Source organism: Ceratotherium simum, chromosome 18, assembly GCF_057802395.1.
Source record: "Ceratotherium simum simum isolate JZ-2026a chromosome 18, ASM5780239v1, whole genome shotgun sequence".
In the NCBI taxonomy this organism is placed as follows: domain Eukaryota; kingdom Metazoa; phylum Chordata; class Mammalia; order Perissodactyla; family Rhinocerotidae; genus Ceratotherium; species Ceratotherium simum.
Genome location: NC_141917.1, coordinates 52,664,260 through 52,686,779, shown reverse-complemented (window position 1 = coordinate 52,686,779; position 22,520 = coordinate 52,664,260). Strand labels below are relative to the sequence as shown.

General features: G+C 42.1%; 1 protein-coding gene across 10 annotated transcripts in view; it reads right to left on the bottom strand.

Moving 5' to 3' along the window:
- The window catches only part of MAST4 (microtubule associated serine/threonine kinase family member 4), a 550,605-nt gene that overhangs the window by 14,685 nt on the left and 513,400 nt on the right, over positions 1 to 22,520 (bottom strand). For 7 of the 10 annotated variants that reach the window (XM_087443354.1, XM_087443356.1, XM_087443355.1 and 4 more), the window contains 8 exons: positions 21,348 to 21,470; positions 21,045 to 21,157; positions 19,104 to 19,231; positions 18,523 to 18,758; positions 11,761 to 11,990; positions 11,087 to 11,209; positions 2,688 to 2,824; positions 216 to 397 (listed from right to left, as the gene is read on the bottom strand). In XM_087443354.1, coding sequence (XP_087299480.1) covers positions 216 to 397; positions 2,688 to 2,824; positions 11,087 to 11,209; positions 11,761 to 11,990; positions 18,523 to 18,758; positions 19,104 to 19,231; positions 21,045 to 21,157; positions 21,348 to 21,470 — 1,272 coding nt within the window. Of the gene's footprint in view, positions 1 to 215; positions 398 to 2,687; positions 2,825 to 11,086; positions 11,210 to 11,760; positions 11,991 to 14,290; positions 14,492 to 18,522; positions 18,759 to 19,103; positions 19,232 to 21,044; positions 21,158 to 21,347; positions 21,471 to 22,520 lie in introns of all 10 variants that reach the window. The other 3 variants (XM_087443360.1, XM_087443361.1, XM_004422888.3) reach the window with 1 other exon arrangement.

Sequence of the window (22,520 nt, the reverse complement as noted above, 5' to 3'; positions counted from 1 at the left end):
CCCCCACTCCACGGTTGAACCCAATACTTCCTGTCTTATTTTAATGGTCCAAAGAGCCATATCTCATGACCTCCCTGTAAATCCTGTTCTCTGTCATTTATGTCCTCAGCCTTCTTCCTTAAGTTGGAATAAGCCTCATGTCTTTCAGAATCTCAGGGGGTGACTCTGACCTCCTCTCAGCTCTCCCTGCTGTCTAGGCCAGGACCCTCACTCACCAGATGGGAAGTCGGGGGTGGAGCGATAGCTGGGCGTAGGGGATCGGGGAGACAAGCTGTGAGTGGGGGACCCCGGGAGGCTCTCCCCTGATGACAGGGATCGATTCAGACAGGAGAAACTTCGGCTGGTGTGGAGTAAAGGAGAAGGCTGCTTGGCTAGTTTTTTGAAAAGGGATCTCCTCCTAGAGCGAAAACAGGAGACAACCGATCAGACTCTGCACTCAGAAGCACCCCTGCCTCCTGACAATATCAGTGTTTTCAGTTCACACCTCTGTCAGTCATATGATGAAACAGTGAAACAGTGATACGATGGTAGATCCTACTAAAGAGTAGGATCCCACTTTTAATATAAAAACATTTTTATGACTTAGAAAGGAAGAGTCTTTGATGTATACAATGGAAGCTCTCTTCTCTTAATTCCAAACACCTTAAAAAGAGCTGGGAAATTAGGAAAAATATGAAATATATTAAACATATATTCATTTATTTACTTGTCAGTTTATGAGGAGAGTGTTCTCCTGAAAGCTTCTTAGTAGGGAGCCCTACACACACTGACACAATTTAATTAAAAGATAACACAACGTAAATCTCTGGAAGAAAAACCCTCATCTTGGATATAGAATTTTTTTTTTTTTTTTGTGAGGAAGATCAGCCCTGAGCTAACATCCATGCCAATCCTCCTCTTTTTGCTGAGGAAGACTGGCCCTGGGTTAACATCTGTGCCCATCTTCCTCCACTTTATATGGGAGGCCGCCACAGCATGGCTTGACAAGTGGTGTGTCGGTGCGCGTCCGGGATCCGAACCCGGGCCACCAGCAGCGGAGCGCGCACACTTAACCACTACGCCATAGAGCCAGTCCCTAGAATTCTTTTAATTGTGATATTGGGCAGAAGCTTTCTCTATGAGGGGCTGTTTGCTGTGCTCATTCCACGGTGGGCTCGTGAATATTCCTAGCGACATTGTAAGCTGTGCATTTACATGGAAAAAATGAGAATGGTGAACTGAAGCTTATCACAGTAGCAGGGCAAAGACACCACGCTGCAGCAGATGCAAATGTGATCTAGCGCTCAACAAGCACATCTTAAAGCCCAAAGCGCAGCTTCAGGCGGCTTAGAAGTGCAGGTGGCTGCAGAGTTCCTTCACATCACGTGAGCCTGACTCACCCCCGGGGAGCTTAAGCAGAAAGTCTAAACACTGCCACCCCTCCAAACCTATATGACTTAAGGCACAGTAAAAACACAAAGCATGCGTGCACACACACACACACACACGAGGGATCTCAGAATTCATGTGCGTGCATCATTTTAATCAAAGTAATAAATGTCCTTGGGTTAAAAAGTCAAATAGTTTTATAAACGTACAATGAAAAATAGCAACTCCCTACTCTGCCATTTGCCCAGTGCCCCGAGAAACCACGTTCTACTCCTTTAGTTGTTCTCTCCCATTGTCTGCATATTCCTAAGTAACAAGCTTACAGTATTTTGTAGTTTTCCAGTTTTAGAGATTATCTGTTGACTTTGTACCACAGAAGATGAGAATTAAGCTCTTACACTACCCCTTCCACCTCCTGACCACATGCACTTCCTCTTTTCTATTCCTCCCAATAGAGTTAAACCCAAATTTTTGGTTAGAAACTGATGTTTTTTTATTTCACATTATAAATATTGCTCACAGCTGGGCCATGTAAAGCATAGCTCTATTTCCTTTCTTGTATAAATTTGTCTTCCTGGAGTTAATAAGCATTCCTTTTGCATTTGCTTATTTTTCTACATTTCTGTCATCAAAAATCCTCTTAATATGATCAGGCACACCAGATCCAAATGCGTAAAGGCGGGATGCCGCGGCATCATGCCGGGAGCACGTCCAGACAGTTGCCCGGCAAGAAATGTCCCCAGCAGAAGCACATACCACATCTTGCCAGCGTCTGCAAAGAGCACAAAAAGATACTCACGGTGCCTCCCAGAGCAAACATGGAACCGGGTCAGATTTTCAGTCAGTAAAACAAAGCCCTTTTATTTCTAGGTTTATTTGGTTTAAAGATATAGTTATTTTGGAATATCTAGCATTTAAAAAATAGCAACTGTTTGTTTCTAGATAATGTAAAGGACATTATTAAATGTAGATTTAATGCTAAAAACTGCCTGAAGGTCCAGTTCCTCAGGTCTAACTCAACTGAAATGAAGTCTAGAGGATTAAGAAGCAGCAAAGGGCTTTTCCTGGTCCACACACACACACACACACACACACACACGAAAAAGCAATCTGAATCCCTCTACAATGTAACTCTGTGAATTTTTTCACTATGAAAAATAATGCTATTGTGAACATGAACTTGAACGTATAAATGTAAGTGAAGCGCAGCCTAAAACTCCTCACCGAGAAGTGGGTCTTCCCATACGTAATTAAGTAGGGAGTAACCTTCCTCCAGCCCGGTATATGCCACACTCACACAGCACGCTGCTCGAACCAACCTTTCCAGGCTCTCTTTCTTCTTAGACTTCTTGCTCCGCCTCACCATCCGGCTCTTATAGCTGTTTCTCCTGGCTGGTCCCGTTTTGATTGACGTGTTTTCAAATGGGGTAGTAGTGATTGACACCTTATTTCCGCTCTGTAAACCAAATGGGGTGGTATTAAAGGAGAGGCTAGGATGAAACAAGATGAGAACAGAGATGGGAGATTCAAAGACGATCAAGATCCACAGGGACATACACACAGAAGGCCTTCCAGTTCTGAACACCCCTCGGGCAGTGAAGTCCCGATGGAATACAACTAGGGGAAGGCAAACCGTAAGGTTTCTCTAAGACGGTGGGCTCTGGGCTCCAGCGGCCTGAGCTCCAGTCCGAGCTCGGTGACCTGAGCAGGTTGCCTCTCCTCCCTCCGCCTCCACTGCCTGTACTCTCTAACAGTGGAATCGCACCTCTCTCAGAGGGCTGCATGGGACAGGGCTGGTAAAGCCTTTGACACCGGGTATGACACATGGAAAGGGCTCTATAAATACAGTTCTCTTTATCCGTATGTATTAAGGATAAATGTGCCCAGAGGCTGTCTGCTCTTGGTTGATTTATTTTTCTTTTTCCTCCTTTTTCTGTTTTCCCTTTGACCTAGAAATCATAGAGTAGCAAAATTGAAGGCGACTTTTATTTTTAATTATTTTAAAAGGTTCCTTTTCTATCACCATAAAGCCTGTCAGCTTGCAGAGCCGGAAAGTTTATGCCAGCGACCACGGAATAACCTCTCTTCAACCAGGTCACACATGGTGAGGTGATTCCTGGTGGCCTTTTGTGCCCTTTCACTCGGTCATGGGACAGGGGCTTGCTGGGCAGGCCCTGGGGACGGATTTGAGAGTGGAGTCAGAAGCCAGGCTGAGGGGGTTCTGGGGGTGCCCAGGGCAGGTGGGGAGGACTGATCCCTTTCACTCTGGCATCAATGACGTCTTCTTGAATTTTTTAATAACCAGGGGAGAAACATGTCGTTTCAAAGTCACACATGGCCCTGATTACCTTCAAAAGACAAGAAGTCTAAGGAGTAGGGCCTTTTAAAAGGTCTATGCCTGGAAGACATCTAGCAACTCAGCTCTAAGTGGTCTTAAGTGATGGCAAGTTAAGTACAGAGGGGGCAGGGGACTGGAAAAACAGGCAGTGACTGTTTTAATACTAATACCTACTCCCCCCCAATTTGAGAAGTAACACGTGCCATTACAAGAAGAAAACAGTAAAGCATAAATAAAAAAATAAAAATCATTGAGAAGCCTACCACTCAGCTGACACTGGTAATATTTCAGTATATTTCCTGCTGGTCTCTCTTCAGGCATGTATAAATTATGCACATATATAGCCATAATTTATAAATAATTTTAATCTTAATTAATCTACTATTTAGTTTTATGTTGTTTTTTCATTTTACATTACATAACTTTGAAAAATTTTCCCCTCATCATTGAGTATTCTCTAAGAACATAATTTTTATTGTCTGTATAATAATATGCCATGAGATGAGTGAGTCAAAATTTAACTATTTCCCTACTGCTACTGTTTTCTACTTTTTAATTCTTATAAGAGTTGAAATAAATATCCCTATCTACAAATCATTGTCCTAACCTTTGACAGTCTCCTTAGATTATGTAATCAGACAATACACTGAATCTAAAGGTCTATCTGAACTCTTTAAAGACTCTTGGTACCTACTGATATGCTATTTTCCAGAAAGTTTATGTCAATATATACTCTTGCCAGCAGCACATGAGTACCTATCTTCACACAGGCTTGTCAGAACTGAATATTAACATTAAAAAAATTATCAGTTTCATAGAAAAAAGTTATATCGAGTTTCAATCTTCATTCTTGGACAACTAACAGGCTGAATGTTGTTTCATTTATTTTGGTCATTTGTATTTCTTCAAGGAATGATTTGTTCATGTCCTATATCCAATTTAGTATCCGAAAGTCTTTGTATTTTATTATTGATTTTAGAGTTCTTTATATATTTAAGAACATATAATCCCATACCTAAGGTCATAATTGTAAAAGAAATATTTGGGGGAAATTGGATTTGAATGTGAACAAGAAAAAAATATATTATTTTCATTCTGAAATAAATTATATGTTCTATATGCAAATGACAAAACTTAAAAAAAAAAAAACCTTTATCTGATAGAAGAGACTGACATTCCATTTATTCTTTAAATGGAAAATTCAGCTTATGAAAGGCCTACTGATGAAAGTTGTTTGAAATGGTGTCTCCTCTTTACAAATTGAACGAGGGAAGCCATGCTAAAATTCTAGTTTTTCCTATATGCCTTGGGTGAAAGAAAAGGGCAACAAATGTGGGTGGAGTTCATCTTCACTGAAGTTCTTTCAATGCTTTTCCACATTCCTGCACAGAGTGGACACAGAGCCGTAGTGATCACGGGGGCGGCTCTTGTTCATGCGCCCCGAGCCTGAATCCAGTCCTACCCTTTCCTAACACAACTCAGCTTTGACATTCACATCTTTATCTATAAGAGGCTAACAATGCCACCTGGCACTTTAAAAGCACATTTTGAATATTATTTTTCACATATATTCTTTTACTTCATTTTCACAAGTCATGAGGGTTGTATTTTTCACAACCTTATGAAGTGGGAAGGGATTGTTATCCTTGCATTATAGATAAAGAAGACAGATTCAGAGACAATGAGATTCTTCTTTCCTAAGGTCACAGAGCCCAGTAGAAGAGCCCAAACGTGCCTCTCCTGCCCCTCCCCCAGTTCTCACTCCTCTGGGCAGGGCAGGCCCTGATCCTCCCCTCTCTTGTCCCAGCAGAGTACAGGCTTGTATTTAATGAGTGGTGGTGAGGGGACCAGGCACTGGATTGACAGGAGGAACAATCATAACATCAGGTTGTAAAGAAGAAATTTAGGAGACGTAATAGCATCATAAACATTATATAAAATGAATATCGTATAAATGCTGAACATTTCTCACCAGAAAATAGTTACGCACAGGGCTTGCTAAATCAGAGCACATCACTAGGCTCTGTACAAATGTCCCCTTCCCCTCTAAAAACCAAACCCAGTTTTCTCGTTTCTACACATGGCTGTTCCAGAGGACAGTTCACCTGACTTATGGAAATACACCAAGAGATAATTTCCCTAAGGGAAATACAGACACGAAAGATGCTGAGCGCAAATATTTGGTTAGAAACGTCAATAAATATGAAAATGGTAAATGACTGGACAAATAACTTGAGAGAGAATAGGTGAGCAATCTCAAGCCTGCCACCTGGTGGATCCATCGGCTGTAGCAAGTGTTGCCTGACCTTGGTGCCATGTGGCTCCCTGGGCAGCTTAATCCTCAATCAATTCTTTTGGAGAATGAGCAACCTCTCATCAGAGAAATTCTGCGGCACTTGTTTAAAAAATAACAAAAAATGGGGCCAGCAGTCTGCTAAATGTTCAATTAGTTCACTTTTACTTTAACCTCTCTGTGTGATTAGTGCATGGTGGGACTGGCCGCACTGAACACAGTAGCAGAAGTCAGGCTACCCAATCCCTTCTCTCAGTCTGGGTCCACATTAGCTTATCAGTTGGCCTCGAGTAACTCATTGAACTGGACTATTTTTACATTTCTTTCTCTGCAAAACGCACAGGGGGAACGGTGCTCTTCCTGCATAGCCGCGTCCTTGCCCTGATTCACACCCTCCACAATCCAGGCTCAGCCTCCTGCATGCTCCATCCCACATAGGAACCCAGGCTCTAGCCACACTGGTTCACTTACGCACCTCAAGTACTTTGAACTCTGCTGCCCTTGCATTTTTACGTACCCTCTTTGATCTGCTGAGAGTACCCTGCACTCCCTTCCCATATACTAAATCTCCACCCACCCTTCACGTCCCTGCACAGATAACCCCCAACTCTTCATCCCTGGCCACCCAGGTGGAAAGCCACCTCTCTTTCAGAACTTTGGCCATATTTACAGTCTGTTCCTTATGTTTAACACTGTGATTGTAGCCTGGTATTGCCACTGTTTTCTCCTGTGAACACGGGACTGTCAGTTACTGGCAATAAGAGAACTTCCCGTCTGGAGCACTATGGGGTAGCAGTGGAAAGCGTGGGCTCCAGAGCCACGCTGCAAACCTCTTCTGCTCCTTCCTAGCAGATACGCTGGGGCTGCTTTGCTAACTTCCCTCTACTTTAACTTCTTCACCTGTAAAATGGGGACATTTATATTTACAGCCCTTATCTCACAGGCTGTGAGGATTACATGAGTTTATTCGTGTGAAGCACTCTCTATCACCTCTTACTCTGATGTGCCATTTTTTGGGTGACCTTTCAGTACCTGGCACAATGCTCTGCACATTTCCGGAGCTCAGCAAATACGTGAGGATGGGAGTGCTACTATTTGATGGCTCCCATTTTTCAGTACCCAGAGATTCCTCAGAGTTCACAGAAAGGAAATTTTTGAAGCAGGGGCAGGAGAAGTTTCAGGGCTTCTCCTATGCATTGGGGATTTAAACTAATACCATCCTAAGAAAGCAATCTGGTTGAACAAAAAGTTTCCTGGATTAGAGAGGTTCAGCCAGGCAGTTTATCACATGAGCAGGGGGAGGACTGGGTCAATATAGCCTCCACCCACCACTGCAGTGAGTGGAGAAAGATTTCAGTGCGTTTAGGAAGTTCTTTTACAAAGATTAATGCTACCCAAAAAACAAATGCCTGGTGACAGGAGAGGTTTGAGGCAAAGCTGAGGAGCACATTTTAAGGGATTCACAGAGCCAATGGGGAGTTGATCTGGATAACCATGAGATTCTGTAATTCCACAGAGCCAGGATGCTAAGCGACTCGAGACGAGTTTCCCTGAGCACGTAAGTTAGTGCTTCCGTAGCAGGCTCACTTTGAAGTTGTGAAGACAAATGAGACTAAATGTGAAGACATGAAACACGGAAAATGCTTACTATGTTCACAATCCAAAAGATAAGTAAGTATTATACACGTATTTCTAACGTAGACACACAGCCCTAGCTGATGGTTCCTCCAGCTTTTTCTAAGGGTGCCATGAGATCTTTCAAAGTAGTCTGCAAGTATAAAACATCGTGTAAACAGCATTGAAGAATACCAAAATGCAGCTAGTACTCTGATGTTCTGCCAGTGATGGCACATAGGAGCCCAGTGGAGACACTAGTCACTTTACACTTTGTCCAAGAATCGCTGGTTAAATGTAGAAGAAAGCTGCATGTTTACACAGTTCGCTGGGAAGATAATTAAATCCCTTGTATCCTCTCTGTGTCATTACACTGGTTACTCCTCTTGAGTGCTTCCTTACACATCAGAGGCAGGATGCTCTGCTTGGATCTGTGACAGAGCACGCCACAGCTTCGGAGGGTGCCAACGGCTCTCCATACAGCATGTTTACACAATTTCAGAGACACACATGGACTAGACCCAGGAATGAAGGCACTCCATAACCAGATGAGGGCAAAATGTTATAAATGAGGTCATTTGATTCTGCCAAGAGATCTTGCCAGAGACCTTTAGAGGAAATGTACATTCAAATTTCATAGAAGCAGGAAGAGAGGTTTTAAAATCCAGAGTCATATTAAAATACTTTATAAAATAAATCATAAAAATGATAAATTATGTCCAGCAAAACACACAATTATTTTCTAAGGACATATATTTCAGTTTATTATTTCTTCTTCTGATTTTATGAGCAGATAGAGGAAATGATGCAGGGCTATGCTGTGGCAGGACCCACGCTGCAGATAACACAACACTGTCATAAAGAACGGAGAGGGCAAACGTGTCACCATTTAAACCCCCTTTGACCTTTTAATTCCTGATGCCAAGATTTGGAAAAGCTCTGGTAGGATGAATAACAACTAAGAGAAGCTCACCTATGAAACGCAGACTTATTATCTAAAACAAAGGGTCAAGGTGAGCTCCTAAAAAGCTCAAGGAACATCTTAGAGACAGATAACACCCTCTGCATGCCTACCTTTGTGGTCCCTAACCAATGGGAAATGCTTATATACAGATACAGGAGACAGAGGGAAAAAACCAAAAACTTCTCTGGTCTCTTACTCACAAAGGGCCGATCTGTGAGCCAGCGACAGGGCACCCGGGACCACGGGATCGGGTATTGTGAGGGAAGCAGCTAGCCAGACTCAGGAATCTTTGTATCTCTCCTTGACTTTGTCTTGGGGAGTCTGAGGTCATTTCAGGTGACTTTCACAGCCAAGGGATCTCAAAGTCAGCAATCCTGCTCTGTTTCCCATTTCTTGGACATTTACTCTGAGAGAGTAGTTCCATGCCAGTTGGAAAAAGAATACTATCAGAGACAGATGGTGAATAAAACTAAAAAACCCAGGTCTTATCTACATAGGTATCAGAACTGGCATTTGTCTCTACTCAGTAGCCGTATTGTGAAGTGTAGATTAACTCCAGCCATCTTAAGGCTTTTACTACCAAACTGAATGGCATGTACAACACGACATGAGTCAAGACACAACAAAAGTAGTCGTGAGGTACTTGGCTCCTCCCATGGTAACTTCTGGACAGCAAGCAAAGGAGGACCCCAGGGTTCACCTTAATTCCATGAATATTTATTGAGTACCACCTACATATATACCAGGCACTGGGTAAGTGCTGGGACAACGTGGGAAGCTTTAACAGCAACTCCCCGTCTCTCCCGTAGAGCTGCTGTCAGATTCGCTGTGTTCGGCATGACCATAGGCTGATTTCCAACACAGCCTACGGCTCTGCAGTGTTCTCTCAACATTCAGTTCTACCCCTCCAGTGATCAATAGCATGTCTTTGTGAGGAAGTTGGCCAGAGTCAGGGGAAAGCCCTGTGGGTATGCCAACAGCAAAGCCAGCCCCCAACCTCCAAGGGGCCTGAGCCCAAGACCAAAATCTCCTCACTGCTGTGAATTAATCAAGGGCAATAACTCTTTTACAATCTACTACTTCACACTGGACCTTTGAATATACATGCTATTACTACACCCCAAACCTGGATCAGACCCTGAAGCTTTCAAAGAACACGCTTGTGTTGGCTATGGAATGACAGAGAAGGAAAGAGAAAAGTCATCTAACTGCACTTACTTTTGAAATGCTTTATATACCCACTTCTCTAGAGTACCTTCCAAATTCCTAATTTTCTTTCAAGTTCCAGTTAAATATTACTTCCCTGTGATATCTCTCCCTACTCATAGAACATTATCTCCAAAGTATGACAGGCCTCCCCTTGTTAAGCCCTGACTGTAAAGTTGTCCTTTATCTACATATAGACATCTCCTACATCTCCCATACTTCTCAAGGGCAAGGACCATACTTTAATTCCTGTGTTACCAATGTCACACTGTACCTGCCTCACAGTGAGTACTCTAGAAACAGTCTCTCCACGGGTGGTATTCAAATGACATATATGTGTTGATGCTTTATTTCCCTAAATAGGCTGTAGGTTATTTGAAGCCATGGCTCACACCTCTGTCTGGTACCCCGGACAGCCCCTTACAGTGCTGATGAAGCAAGAGGTCATCCAAAGCTATTGATTTGTAAAACAATCCTACAACTAGAGACTGCATTTCTGACCACAGATAAATTAGTCTTCTTTTTGTGAAAAAATTCAAAATCGAACTCAAATTCACCCTTACTTGTTTCAACCAGATCCATATTTGGAGCTATAACTTTATATTCTACAGTCAGCAGGTGGCAAAGCACACAGCAGAACCGAGAGGATCGGTGTAGACTCTCTCTCCACTCACATTCATGCTTCTTTTGAGCCTCTGACCCACAGGCTTTATTCAGCTTACATTTCAAATAGAAACTGATCTCCATTCAAATTCACTGGCATGAGAGGGGGAAAGGGCTCATAATTGCTGGAACCCCCTCTTCCATCACCACCTATTTCTATGATTTACAACATTTGTGTATATTCACAATTCTATCTTTCAAAGGAAATCCAAGTCTCAGACTAAGCTTTCAGATCAGACCCCACAGTTTAATATCACTTTGTCTTCCACTATACTAGAATAAAACCACTGAATGTTCCTGAAGAAAATCACCTTTAGAATACGTGGTTTCCAAACAGATTTTACTATGTAAGGTACTTAAAGAGAACTTACTATTTATAATTTAGAATAAGAAGCAAAATTAAATTAGGAAGTGATTGTGCAGATATAAGGACGTGTTTTTCACAACAGAAAAACAGAATTCACGATATCTTTGTCTTTACATTAAACTACAGACTACTCAAGACTTTCTCAGTAATACGACTGTGCGTGTATGGGTGTGCCACAGAGACAAACTCTGGAACTCAAGCATAGAACTCTGGTCCTAGTCCTTTCTGGCCACCGGCCTCATCTGTATGGCCACGACATAAAAAGGACAATACCTTTAGCAAGAGCTCTATCACTTCTGTGTGGACAAGCCCATGCACCGGTTCTCCATTGACGTGTGTGATCAGGTCCCCAGCCTTCAGTCCCGCGTGGCATGCTGGACTTCCTTCTTCTACATTCTACAGTCCGAGAGGAGAGTATATATTCGTAAGCAAATAAATGACGACCCTAACGCCTACTGTTTCTACTGGCAGAATATTCTGAGTTAATTAGCAAATGATCCTAAGCTCCTAAGAGAAAATCCGAAAGCATGGTTAGCATTCCTATTCTGCCGTCACCCTAAGATAGGATAAATCCTATAGTTCCTTAAAACATTTCAGGTGATTTGAGAAGGTGTTTTTTTTTTTTTTTTTTAAAGAATATCAGGAAAAAAAAACTACGGAAAACAGGATGGAAATAGGACTGTCTCTGACTATTTCTACCAGCTTGGTACAGAGAGTGGACAATCAAATATGAAAACTGAACAGAACTATGAGAAAGGATTCGTTTTTGCTAAATTCAATTCCAGCACATAGATAAAGGGAAAGAGCAGTAAAAGGAAGGGGAACAGGTCCCAAATGGCAGCTTAACAGAAAATACATTTGCTGTTAACTACGTCTCAGCCAACTTGTCCATTTTCCAGTTTTGCTGGGAATGAAAACTAATAAGAATGAGAGACCGTGGGTCTTACCCAAACGATATGGTGCACTGTGTAGATGTCACTGTCTCCCACGTACACCCGGATAGCACGGATGGTGAAGCCATAGTTCTTTCCTGAACTGTGGATCACAATGGGCTGATGGGGACTGGCAGAAGCCCCTGAAGAATCTCGGCTGGGAGAGGAATCCCGTGAAGAAGAAGGGTCCGAGGACAGGGAATGGGGAGACATTGGGCTTCCCAGTGGAGACACAGCAAACATATCTGCAAGAAAGCAGCCAGCCATCAATGCTGATCCTGGTCACACCAACACCCACGCAGCCAGCCCTCAGCATGCCAGCCCTGTCAGGAAGGGAAGCATGGTCACAAAACAAGTCCATTCGCTTCTAATAGCAGAATAAACAAGAAATAGTATAAAAATATTTATATTGGTAACTAGCATGGATTTCAAAACAGAAGCCTGTCAAGGAAACTTCAAAAGTTCTCTATTTTAATTACTTTTTCAATTAATACTCTAAAATCGTAATTTCTTAGTTTTCTGCACTAATTCAAACACACAAAAAACTTAGCTACCATCTGGCTGTGATATTTTTATTTAATTCATTTTATTTTAATTAAGGAAACAAAGCATAGATGCACGGATTTTCAAGCACACCGTCACACAGAGGACTGTATGGACCACAGTAAAAGATCCTCCAACTCCAAACCTTGCCCTAAACAACTTTAACATGGTCCTTTTCAAGCACACATGACCAGGACAGCAATTTTCAGTTTACCAGCTGCTTTCTACATTATTATTGAACTACTACTGATTAAAGAATTTGATCAAGAAAACACTGAAATGGCAACTGTCTATACAAAAATCACTCCTTGTTACTATGGTTACAACTGATTCTGCTCATATATTACCTGCAAGTCTTAATAAGGTTTCTAAGAGGATAATGCAGGTGAAATAGAGAAATTTTAAGAGAAACTCAGTTCACGTTCCAAAATACCAACTCTCTGTTTTCTTTGTTTTATAAGCAAACACACTTTTAATTTATAGTTTATATCACTGTTTCATCTATGTGAATCTAACCAGATCTTAGCTGGTCATGTGAAATTGTGTGTGTTTGAGAAAAAGAATCATCTCCAAAAGATGCTGAGGTTTAAATGTGAGCTCAGCCGGAGCCAGGCTACAGAGTGCCCAGCGCTATTGAAAACTCACCAGTTGTGGTGAGGACCACTGTGGCCACAGTAAGCTGAAAGTATCCATGCTACTATCATTGTTCCAATTCTTATGTCTGTCCAAAGTAGAACAAAGCTAAATGTGTCACTATCCATGCTCCTTCACTCTCTGGCTTCATGTGACATCTTGGTGCTCTTTTGCTGGTTACCTTCTGTCTAATCCAGAGGCCAGGTGAAGAGACACACACTGGTGGGCAGGGGACTTCAAAACATGCAAGCAGGAAGGGACCAGGTGGACACACATAGACCCAAACTGCTGAAAAGCCAGGCCCCCAATCCTGTACCTCATGACGGTTTCCCTTATCTCTCCAAAGTGAGTAATTTCTCCACTTTACCACAGTGTGGGCTTTCAAAAGTGAACTGGACCCCATCACACCCACCTTCCTGACTGTGGCTGCACTGAGACCTCTGCCTTCGGGTACGAATAGTCATTCAAACTAGGGAGACACGTGTTTGTTTTATGGTGCTAAACGTGACGTCTCCCAGAAAACAGAATATGCTCGAGTGAGCCTTACCCCCAAATGAGCATTTGTTTATATCCAATTTCTTTCTGCACAAATTTGAAATTTCAAAAATGTAAACAATCTCTTTTATACGTGGCCTGTATTCTTCCAAACGCAAGCCATCTGCAATATAATTCATTTGCCACTTCCACTCTCCTGCTGTCATTTGAGTGATAAGTCACAACCACCGGGGTGTGTATTTCATCTCTGCCAGCGGAATTACTATAGACATCGTGATTCATAGAGGCAAAACCAGGTTGTGGAAAAACACTGCAATTCAACAAAACCATAATTAAGCGCAGTTTTCTAATATGGGGCAGAAAATGATTTGACTACCAGTAGGAGGAAGCAGAGCTCAACAGACAGGGCTGGGAGAACTTATCACCTCAGTGCTGTGACTCTCTGCATCCCCAGAAATGAAAAACTTCTGTCCCTTCTGCCTATTTCCTCATTAATTAGATGAGAAAAACTATACTTAGCTTTCCAACACAGATGCTGTAAACAGCTCTGTATAGTATATAAATGATGCATAGTCTACGGAAGAAAAATTATTCAGGGGAGGGAAATTTATCACTTAACTTGGAGGGGAGAAAAGAAAAGGCAAGAAAACAAATAAAGAAATAAGGCTTTGTGCCTCATCTCCTGATGCAGAAAGAACAAGCCACACATGCTCCCGGGGAGCTCCAGAGGTCCTGCAGGGAGATGCTCAAGGGAGCTGTGCCAGGATACCCCCTACTCCTGCTTCAAGCCATCCTGCATCTCAGGCAGCATTCCATGGGGTGGGGGGACACATGCACAAATCACACAATTTCATGCGAGTCGATGTCTCTCTACCTCCTGGGATCATGAGGGACAGAGCACTGGCAGAAAGGGATTTTGTGACTTTCCCCGAGATTTTCTTTTTTTCTGTGCTTTCTAACCGCTGCCGAGCCATGTGAGAGGCGGGTTCACTGGATGGCTTTGAGGAATTATCTGTATTGTCCACACACTCGCTTCGTCCATTTATCTGATCCAAGTGCTCTGAAAAACTGCCAACTGTACAAAGAAGAAGGGATAAACATGTTCAGGAAAATCTGGGATAGGAGAGGTGGGGAGAGGGGAGAAGAGAGAGAAGGAAGGACAGAGGCTGGAAACACACTCCCACGCAGCTCCGGAGTCCTCAGAGAGTCAGGCAAACATTAACAACACATGACTGGTTTGAGAAAGGTGACATGGAGGAGGAAAAGACAAAAGTGGTGTCCACTCAGGTTTCATTCTACTTGTAGACAAGTCTGCTAATTCTCAATCAACGCCTCCATTTAACGAGGAGAATAATTACTTTCTAGAATCTATATTTTACAACCCTTATAAAGACAACTCTTCTCCCCCATCATGAAAGGCCATACTCTGAACCAAACATCACCTTATGAACACCACGACTGCCCACTGTATACTAGGATTACCCTACGTTACTAATGATCATTATTAGCAATGCTGTTAATAATGGTTTTTTGACTGTGGACATCATTTAATTACTCCATTGCAGGCTTATGCCTGTCATCTCCTACCATCTTCCTAGGCCACATCTCATGCTAGGCTCAGGTATGAAACTTACAGAAAAGTGCCTAACGTTTCTCCTTTGACTTCCCACACCATATGCCCCCTTTTATTCTAAGCTCCTTGTAAATTTCATAAGACAAGACAAAGGATATCGTGTGCTACGTTACTCAATGGCTCACTACATCTTCCTGGCTTCTAATCTAGACAGTGCTGATCTGCCCTGAAGTTACTGGACCAGTGGGACGATCCCTTCTGCTCTAAGCCAGCCATGCCTTCTTTATTTTTAATTTTATTAACCCTTAATATAAACTGGAGGGTTTTTTTTTTTTTTTAGTTAAAAAATGAGGACTTCCCTCAGCAGAGGATCATAAGAGAATATAACCATGTAGGAGGATGCAGAAATGAAAAGTCACTCTTGTTGGTCTGTGGACTACACAGGCCAAGAGTAAAGACAGTTCTTGAGCAGGAATGACATGTTGAGTCCCCCAGAGAAAAGTCGAATGGCCACTCCTTTTGGTTTTTCCTACTCCTTCTCTCATAGGCTATCAGTTTTCTGTTTTCTTTCTTTCTTTTTTAATCATTGATAATATATCTTTGTCCATCCAGAAAAAACAATGCTAATCTCATTTTTACTTCTAAATGCTACATATAAGTCCCCTGTGCTTTACAAATCATCAACACTATCATCACCTTAAAATAAACAATCTAAGCAGAGAATTTAATACTATTATAAACTATCCGTTGAAAGACCAGCCAGCACATTTTAAAGTGCTGACCATATGACATTCTTTGTCTAGGAAAGAGTGAGGCTTAATTAGACTTAACTAACATTTCTGTTACACTGCTATATATACACTACTCCGTTGTACAGTTGAAGCTTGGCCCTAGTTCACGGGAGGTGGCACAGGCCCTACAGGTGGGGTCCAAGCACAGGGAGGCCTGGGATTTGGGAGAGTGGGCTTGGGCTTAGAACAGTTCCTGGCCATCTACTTTCCTATAGGTATAGGAAAAGATTCACGGGCTTCCATGTGGCACCCATTCGACCCACAAACAAAAACAACATTAAGGTAAATTTCAACAATCTTTCTACTCCCATATGCCAAACTCAATCTCGCTTAACAGTACATCTATTCCATTCGCTCTAAATAAAGAGATCAACTGCCGAAGGACTTGATAAAAACTGCTTCACACATCGAAAAATCTCATCTCACAAAACGTAAGTTCACTTTCGGGTAAGTTACACGCTCCCTTCTTCTCATTTCTAATTTGGTTTGGATGGGATCATTGACAAGTATAAAATGAAAGCTGAATCTCTTTACAGTGAATAATTTGTTGGATGCATTCAAGCACCACACCTAAGACTTCAAGACTTTTACTTTTCACTGATTCAAATACAAGGTAGTCATGAAAAAAGAGAAACAGGTATGAAGCTGTATTTCCCTAAACGCCAGAGTGTGAATATACAATGTTCTCTTTTATCATCTCTCCTTTTTGCCTCCACCATCCCATTTCATAGCACTGTATATAAGCGTGTATTTCTTTTCTGCCAATGGTGGAAAATGTCACCTTAATGTTCTGTAAATGTCAGGGGTTCTTCCTTTTTGATGGTGGAGCAATATAAAAATCAACAAATTTAATTTTACTACAGTCACGGTTTTCAGATTCCCTAATTACCCTGGGCTATGAGCAAATCAGCTCATCCCTCTATTCTGTACAGCCCCCAAGGTCTTTGATTATTTTAGTGTGTGTATGGGGGAGAGAGAGAGAAAGGTGGTTGGAATCTATTAATCAAAATGCATGGCAGGACCTAGGCAGATTTTTTTTTTAATTATGAAAGTAATCAATCAAATGCTTAGACACTATTCCCCTTTCTTTACGTCCTCCCTTTCTGACAGTGAGCAGGCTGAAGAGACTAAGAGGTCATAAACAATTCACCATATTAAGAAGTTTTAAATGGAGGTAAGTATACTCTATGCAGAGTAAGATAATAAACTAAGAAACAGAAGAGACCTTGGTAACCAGAAATACAAACTACTGAGCTATCTACATTTGATTTGACTACCAAGATGAACTAAAAATGGTCAGGAATCTTAGACTACTAGGTTGTTTCTACACTACTTCTTCATTGCTATTCTCTTGGCTTTATAAAAGCAGTAGGACAAGTGGAATCATCCTACATGGAAACAGAACTGAGGTGAAGAGAGAGAAGAAAGAAACCCAACATTATTTTTCCGCATGATAAACTATACGCACATGTGGAGTTCCACAGAACCAAACTTTTTAGTGATGCTAAAATAAACCTAGCCTGTAAAATTTGTTTCTTGAAATGATTTCTAAAAAACTCTACACTATGAATATTCAGTTAGTTAAAAAAATTTTCAGGAAAAATCTTGGAATCACTCATGGTTATCAATATAGCATATTGAATATGACTTAATGAAAACATTTATTATAGCAACCCTAAGCCATACCCATGTTTTATTTTTTTAAAAAAGCATAAATGCACATTGCTCTGTAGACAGATATGCTGTGCATAAAATTTTTATAAACCAAATAATATTTTAAATGCAGTTCAATGGCTTGCTCTGAGGGAAGTGCAAGTTTGATTACCTAATGAGGATACCTCCATTATTAAGGGCAAGCAAGTCTCCATGACACACAAAGCATTTTAGAAACTTGTGAAGACATTGTTCCTGTAGTCAGGATGGTTATTTCACATAAAAGTGACATTATAAAGTGCTTCATAGAAAAGACCCAAAACTCTTTGACTGCCTCCCAAACAGCCAAAGATGTCTCAGGAGTTTCTTTATTCCAGTTACCCAACCTGGGAAGGTCACTGTTGTCTGCTGTGGAGTTGTCTCATATGCACATAAAACACTACTTTGAACTGTGTGGGTATTTCTGCCTCCCTTCTCCCCTCTCAGTCCTGGATGCGTGGAAGGCAGTCTTGCATCTTGTTGCACTCACTGAGGGTCTAGTGTGGACAGGGAAGTTATTTGGTACAACATGGCCCCATAACAAAACCAATTCCTTCAAAGAAACAAGCACTCATTTCAACATTGGAAGGAAAACTGGCTTTATACTATACCTTATGGGTGATTTAAGACATCTGTGAGGGTAATTTCGACCATTTGACTATTTGATATTGTCCCTTACTCCTAATTTTAGCTAGATGCAACTCCACAAGACACGCCTTTGTATTAACAACAGAGAACATGCTCCCTTAGTGTGTTCTGACTGCCATCCAAGGATCCCACCGAAACTCAGCTGTGAAAGCTAAGGCTGGCTCTCTGGACAAATGGAAGCAAGAAGGATGTGCCGTGTGGCCATGCACTTCTGAGACAGCTGATCTTAGTTCTCAGAAGGTCATCCCCCAAGCCCAAGAAGCGCGGCCACGGAGGGAGTCTAGTAGCACAAAACACCCACCACCACCGCCTGGGAGGCCAGGCCTGGGACTCAGAGCACCACAGTCACTTCCCAGGGCGGTAGATGATGCTCCGATGGCAGGTTCCGGCCTAGGGGCTTACCTGACAGAGTGGAGCTGCTGATGGTGCTGGCCGGGGTGGTGACCTCGGGCTCCTCCTGAACACACTCTGCCGGAGGAAGGGCTGGCTTTTCTGGCTCCTCACGGGGGTCTCCGGGGCAGGGAGTAGCAGCGTCTTGTCCTGGCTCTGTTGAGATAGCCAGTTTGGGAAGCAGGCCAGAACTGAGTTTACGTCTGTTGCTTTCTGTATCTGAAGAGTTGGATGTGGACAACTGTTGCCTTAATTAAAAACAAAAACAAAGTCATACATACATACAGGAAACTGTTCAAGGTGAATTCTGGAAGAAACCAGGTAACAGTGGAACTTGGAATAGCCTAACCAACACATGTCTAGTGCAGTGGTTCTTAAAGCCTGGTACCCAGATGAGCAGCACCAGCATCAGCTGGGAACTTGTCGGAAACGCACATTCTCTGCCCCCAGCCAGACCGACTGGATCAAAGACTCCGGGCCCAGCAGTTGGTGTTTTCACAGGCCTCCAGAGGATTCTGACGCACACTCACATTTGAGAACCACTGCTCTAGTAGCTACTGTTTATGATATTTTTTAACAGGCATTTCACATACATTTCAGAAAATTCCGAACTCCAGCTTAATGTTTCTGTGGATGGCAAAGTTGTGCTTTTGGTTTTGTCCCCAGGGTCTTCCTTCTCTTCTCCTGAATTCTGAGTTACTCGATCTATACTGCTGAAAACCTGGAAGGCAAATAGTCAGTGCTTATTAATAGCTTCTAAAAGAGTGTGTCAGAAAAAACTCCAAAACTTGGAAGAAAAACCTGAGACCACGACTAGAGTTTGAATTGGGACCGTGAATTTAGAAGGTACTTTCCAATGCTGTTGACTTAGTCATGAGATGAATGGTCACTGTATAATTTTTTTCTTTTGGAGTGGGGAGCTATGAATCCATCACCCTCTCCCATATCTCATTATGGACTTGGTATCTGCAAACAAAATCCATAGATGCATTCAGGTTTCTAGGCCTAGGGATCAATGCATACCTTAGATTACTTTTTAACCATGAAGTCAATCAGAAAAACAAAATCACAGAGAAGAAGATTTAATGGCCACCAGATAGGGGTGGGAAAGAGAAAAACGAATTGGAATTGAGTGTGAAGAGAATAAATTACCTGTCTCAAGACTTGTGCGTAGGGGTAGATGCAGTACATATTTGGTTACGAGTCAGAAGTATTTCTTTGGCTTATAAATCACACATACAGACAGGCAGCTTCCTATGCTGGTACTGGGATTTCTGAAGGGGATCAGCACTTAGGCAAACCTGAGATCTCTGTGTCCCACAGGAACGATGGAAGGTAAAACAGGCTGAGAGCCGGTGCAGGAAGCACTCCCTACTGTCCCACTCTGCCACCAGCTGCTCTCATGGGAATGGCCCTTAGACCTCCTACAATCTACTGGGGTTAGGAGGAAGGTGGTTAAAGAACAGGAGACAACGGGAAGGAAACAGTGTTTAGGGGTTGGCTTTGACGGGCCAGAGAATAGGTACTGGTGTCAGCCCACACTCAGTGTCATCACAGCTTCTGTCCTGGCTGTGAACAGACCTGCCACCACTCCAGGGAAATCCCTACCTCTCTATGTCGTTCCTACAAACAGGGAGGGCAGTGTGGGCCAATCTGCAGATGCACTCTAGGTAGTCGCTTAGAAAAGGGTACAGAACACTTTAAAATCACTAAATGCTATAGAAAAGCTAAACAATAATCATGCAAAATGCCATGGCAACAGAAAATATATAGCTACTGAAAATAGCAAAAGGGAAGTAAGGTGCCCTCTAGTTTCACTTCCATTTTCCTAGGGCCTTGCCCTGCCTCAGGACTATCAGGTCTCTTTGTTTTGTTTGTTTTTTAATCTTACCACAATCAGTAAAAAACCATCTTTCTCAAACATCGATTTTATTATCTTCTACCATTTCTAAAATTCTAACTTGGCTTCCTATTGCCTCTTTAATATAGCTTACATTTTCTATTACTGGTTACAAGGCTTTCTCACTCCACAATCAATGGTTCCCCAGTGTCTCAGCTTACGTCAAGGACAAAGCCTTCTCTTTTGTGTCGTATTCTGTGCGATACTAGGAGAGGGCTCAGTGCACAATGAGCTCAACGTTCTTGAGTATAAGATGAAAGAAACAGGGGCATGCCCCACAGCCGGGCACTAAGCTAGACCAGGGCACACAAGGCGAGGTCAGCATATACATGGCAGCATGTACTCCAAAGATAAGATTCTGAGTGCAACTCTGTGCCTCTAAGAAAAAAAGATTAATCTGTGAAGAGTGAAACAGAGAAACAGAGTCCTGCAGCGGGGCCAGCACTCTGGATTATCAAGATGGTGGGGTCACTTCTCCTAAACAAAAAGGAATTTTAAGTACAGGTGATGCCAAACTCCAAAACACTGTAAGTGGTTTGCACAATCCTGCCCAGTTGTTTAGGGGTACCTACTGTCTGGCCAGTGGGAGGTTCTCCCAGAGAGACCCTATATATTTATGCTATATTTCACTTACTTTTGAAAACCTATGTGAACATGAGGAAAACTGCCGTATTTCCACATTAAAGTCTTCATCATTCGTGTCATCTTCTTCCTCAGTCTCCATGTGATGATACTTCTCTGACCGAGCTGCAGAGAAATGGTTGGCAACAGTTCCAATTACTCAGAAATCTAGTTTTTACTTTAGGTATTTTAATTATGAGTTTCTATATCAAAGCAACATTATGTTTAAGAACTCACAGGTTCAAGATTGGAAAGTGCTATCGAAAGTGGAGATAATTTTCTATAAACAATGTTTTATATCAGATAATGCACATACTATCAAAATAACTTGTGTCATCTTCGGATTCCAGTTGGGGAATAAATTCTGCCTTCTGTCTCAGCAAACTGTTCCAGTCTAAAGAGCGGAAGAATCGATGCTGTTTGACTTCATATGCACCACCTTGGGGCGGGGAGTGGAGGAAGGACAGAGAGGAAAGTGTTAAATTATCCTCCAAGCAAAGGGAAACATCTGTTTTTAAGAACAACCAAAAAAAGAAAAAATCTATCAACAGAGAAATGAAGAAGTCATGGACATCTTTTTCATTCCACAACCAAAACTCCCCCAAAATTTTCCCATAATTTATCAGCAGGAGATTTGATTTTGCTAACAGCAGTTGCTATGGCACAGTTTTTTCTTTGTTAATTTTTCCATGACTTCCTCCATTTTTCAAAGGTTAATGATGCGGCCACTTAAAATCACATTATGCTGAACCTGGGGACATGGACGCACATTGAGCCAAAGCAGACTTGCTCATTACACACCCAAAGAAATTCTAACAGGGTGCAAAATGTGTCCACAGCAGTATTTCCTCTGGAGGTAAGGTTAATAAAGATGAATTTTTCCTAAATAATGGTTACTCTTCAATGTTATTGGCTTGCTTATTAACACATGTAGGAATTAGATTCTATGTATTACAGATTCTTAAGTAAGAAACTGGCAAACCTCTTTGATAGATTTATAATGCATGTGATGAAAATCAATTATAATTCCTAAGTTTTAGGCTTCTTTTTGCCAAGTCAGCATGATAGCACCATTCAGTGAAATAATGTTTTTAAATTCAGTGCATGATTTGAGAGTGATTTTGAAGGGCAGGTCCCATCAAAATATTACACCTTACCCCATGTAAAGGGAAGAATGTACACAAGTTATAAAATCACAGTGTGAGAATCAGGCCCCTGTCCTGCCCACCCCCACTCCCTTGATGTGGGAGATAAGGAAGAACCAATCCTGCAAAAACACGAGGAAGAGAGATTTCTCACAAGACTAATACCAGCGTCTAATCAGCCTCCCTGGCAGGAGATGCCCTTCTAAGTGTGATGTAAACGCCTCTTGAATGCAGTGGTCACCCACGCTTCTCATCCTTTCCTCAGTTGGGTACAGAAGGAACAGGATGAGAAATGCAAGCTGAATGAAAAATGGGCTTGGATCTTGGGGCGGGGGAGCTGTCTG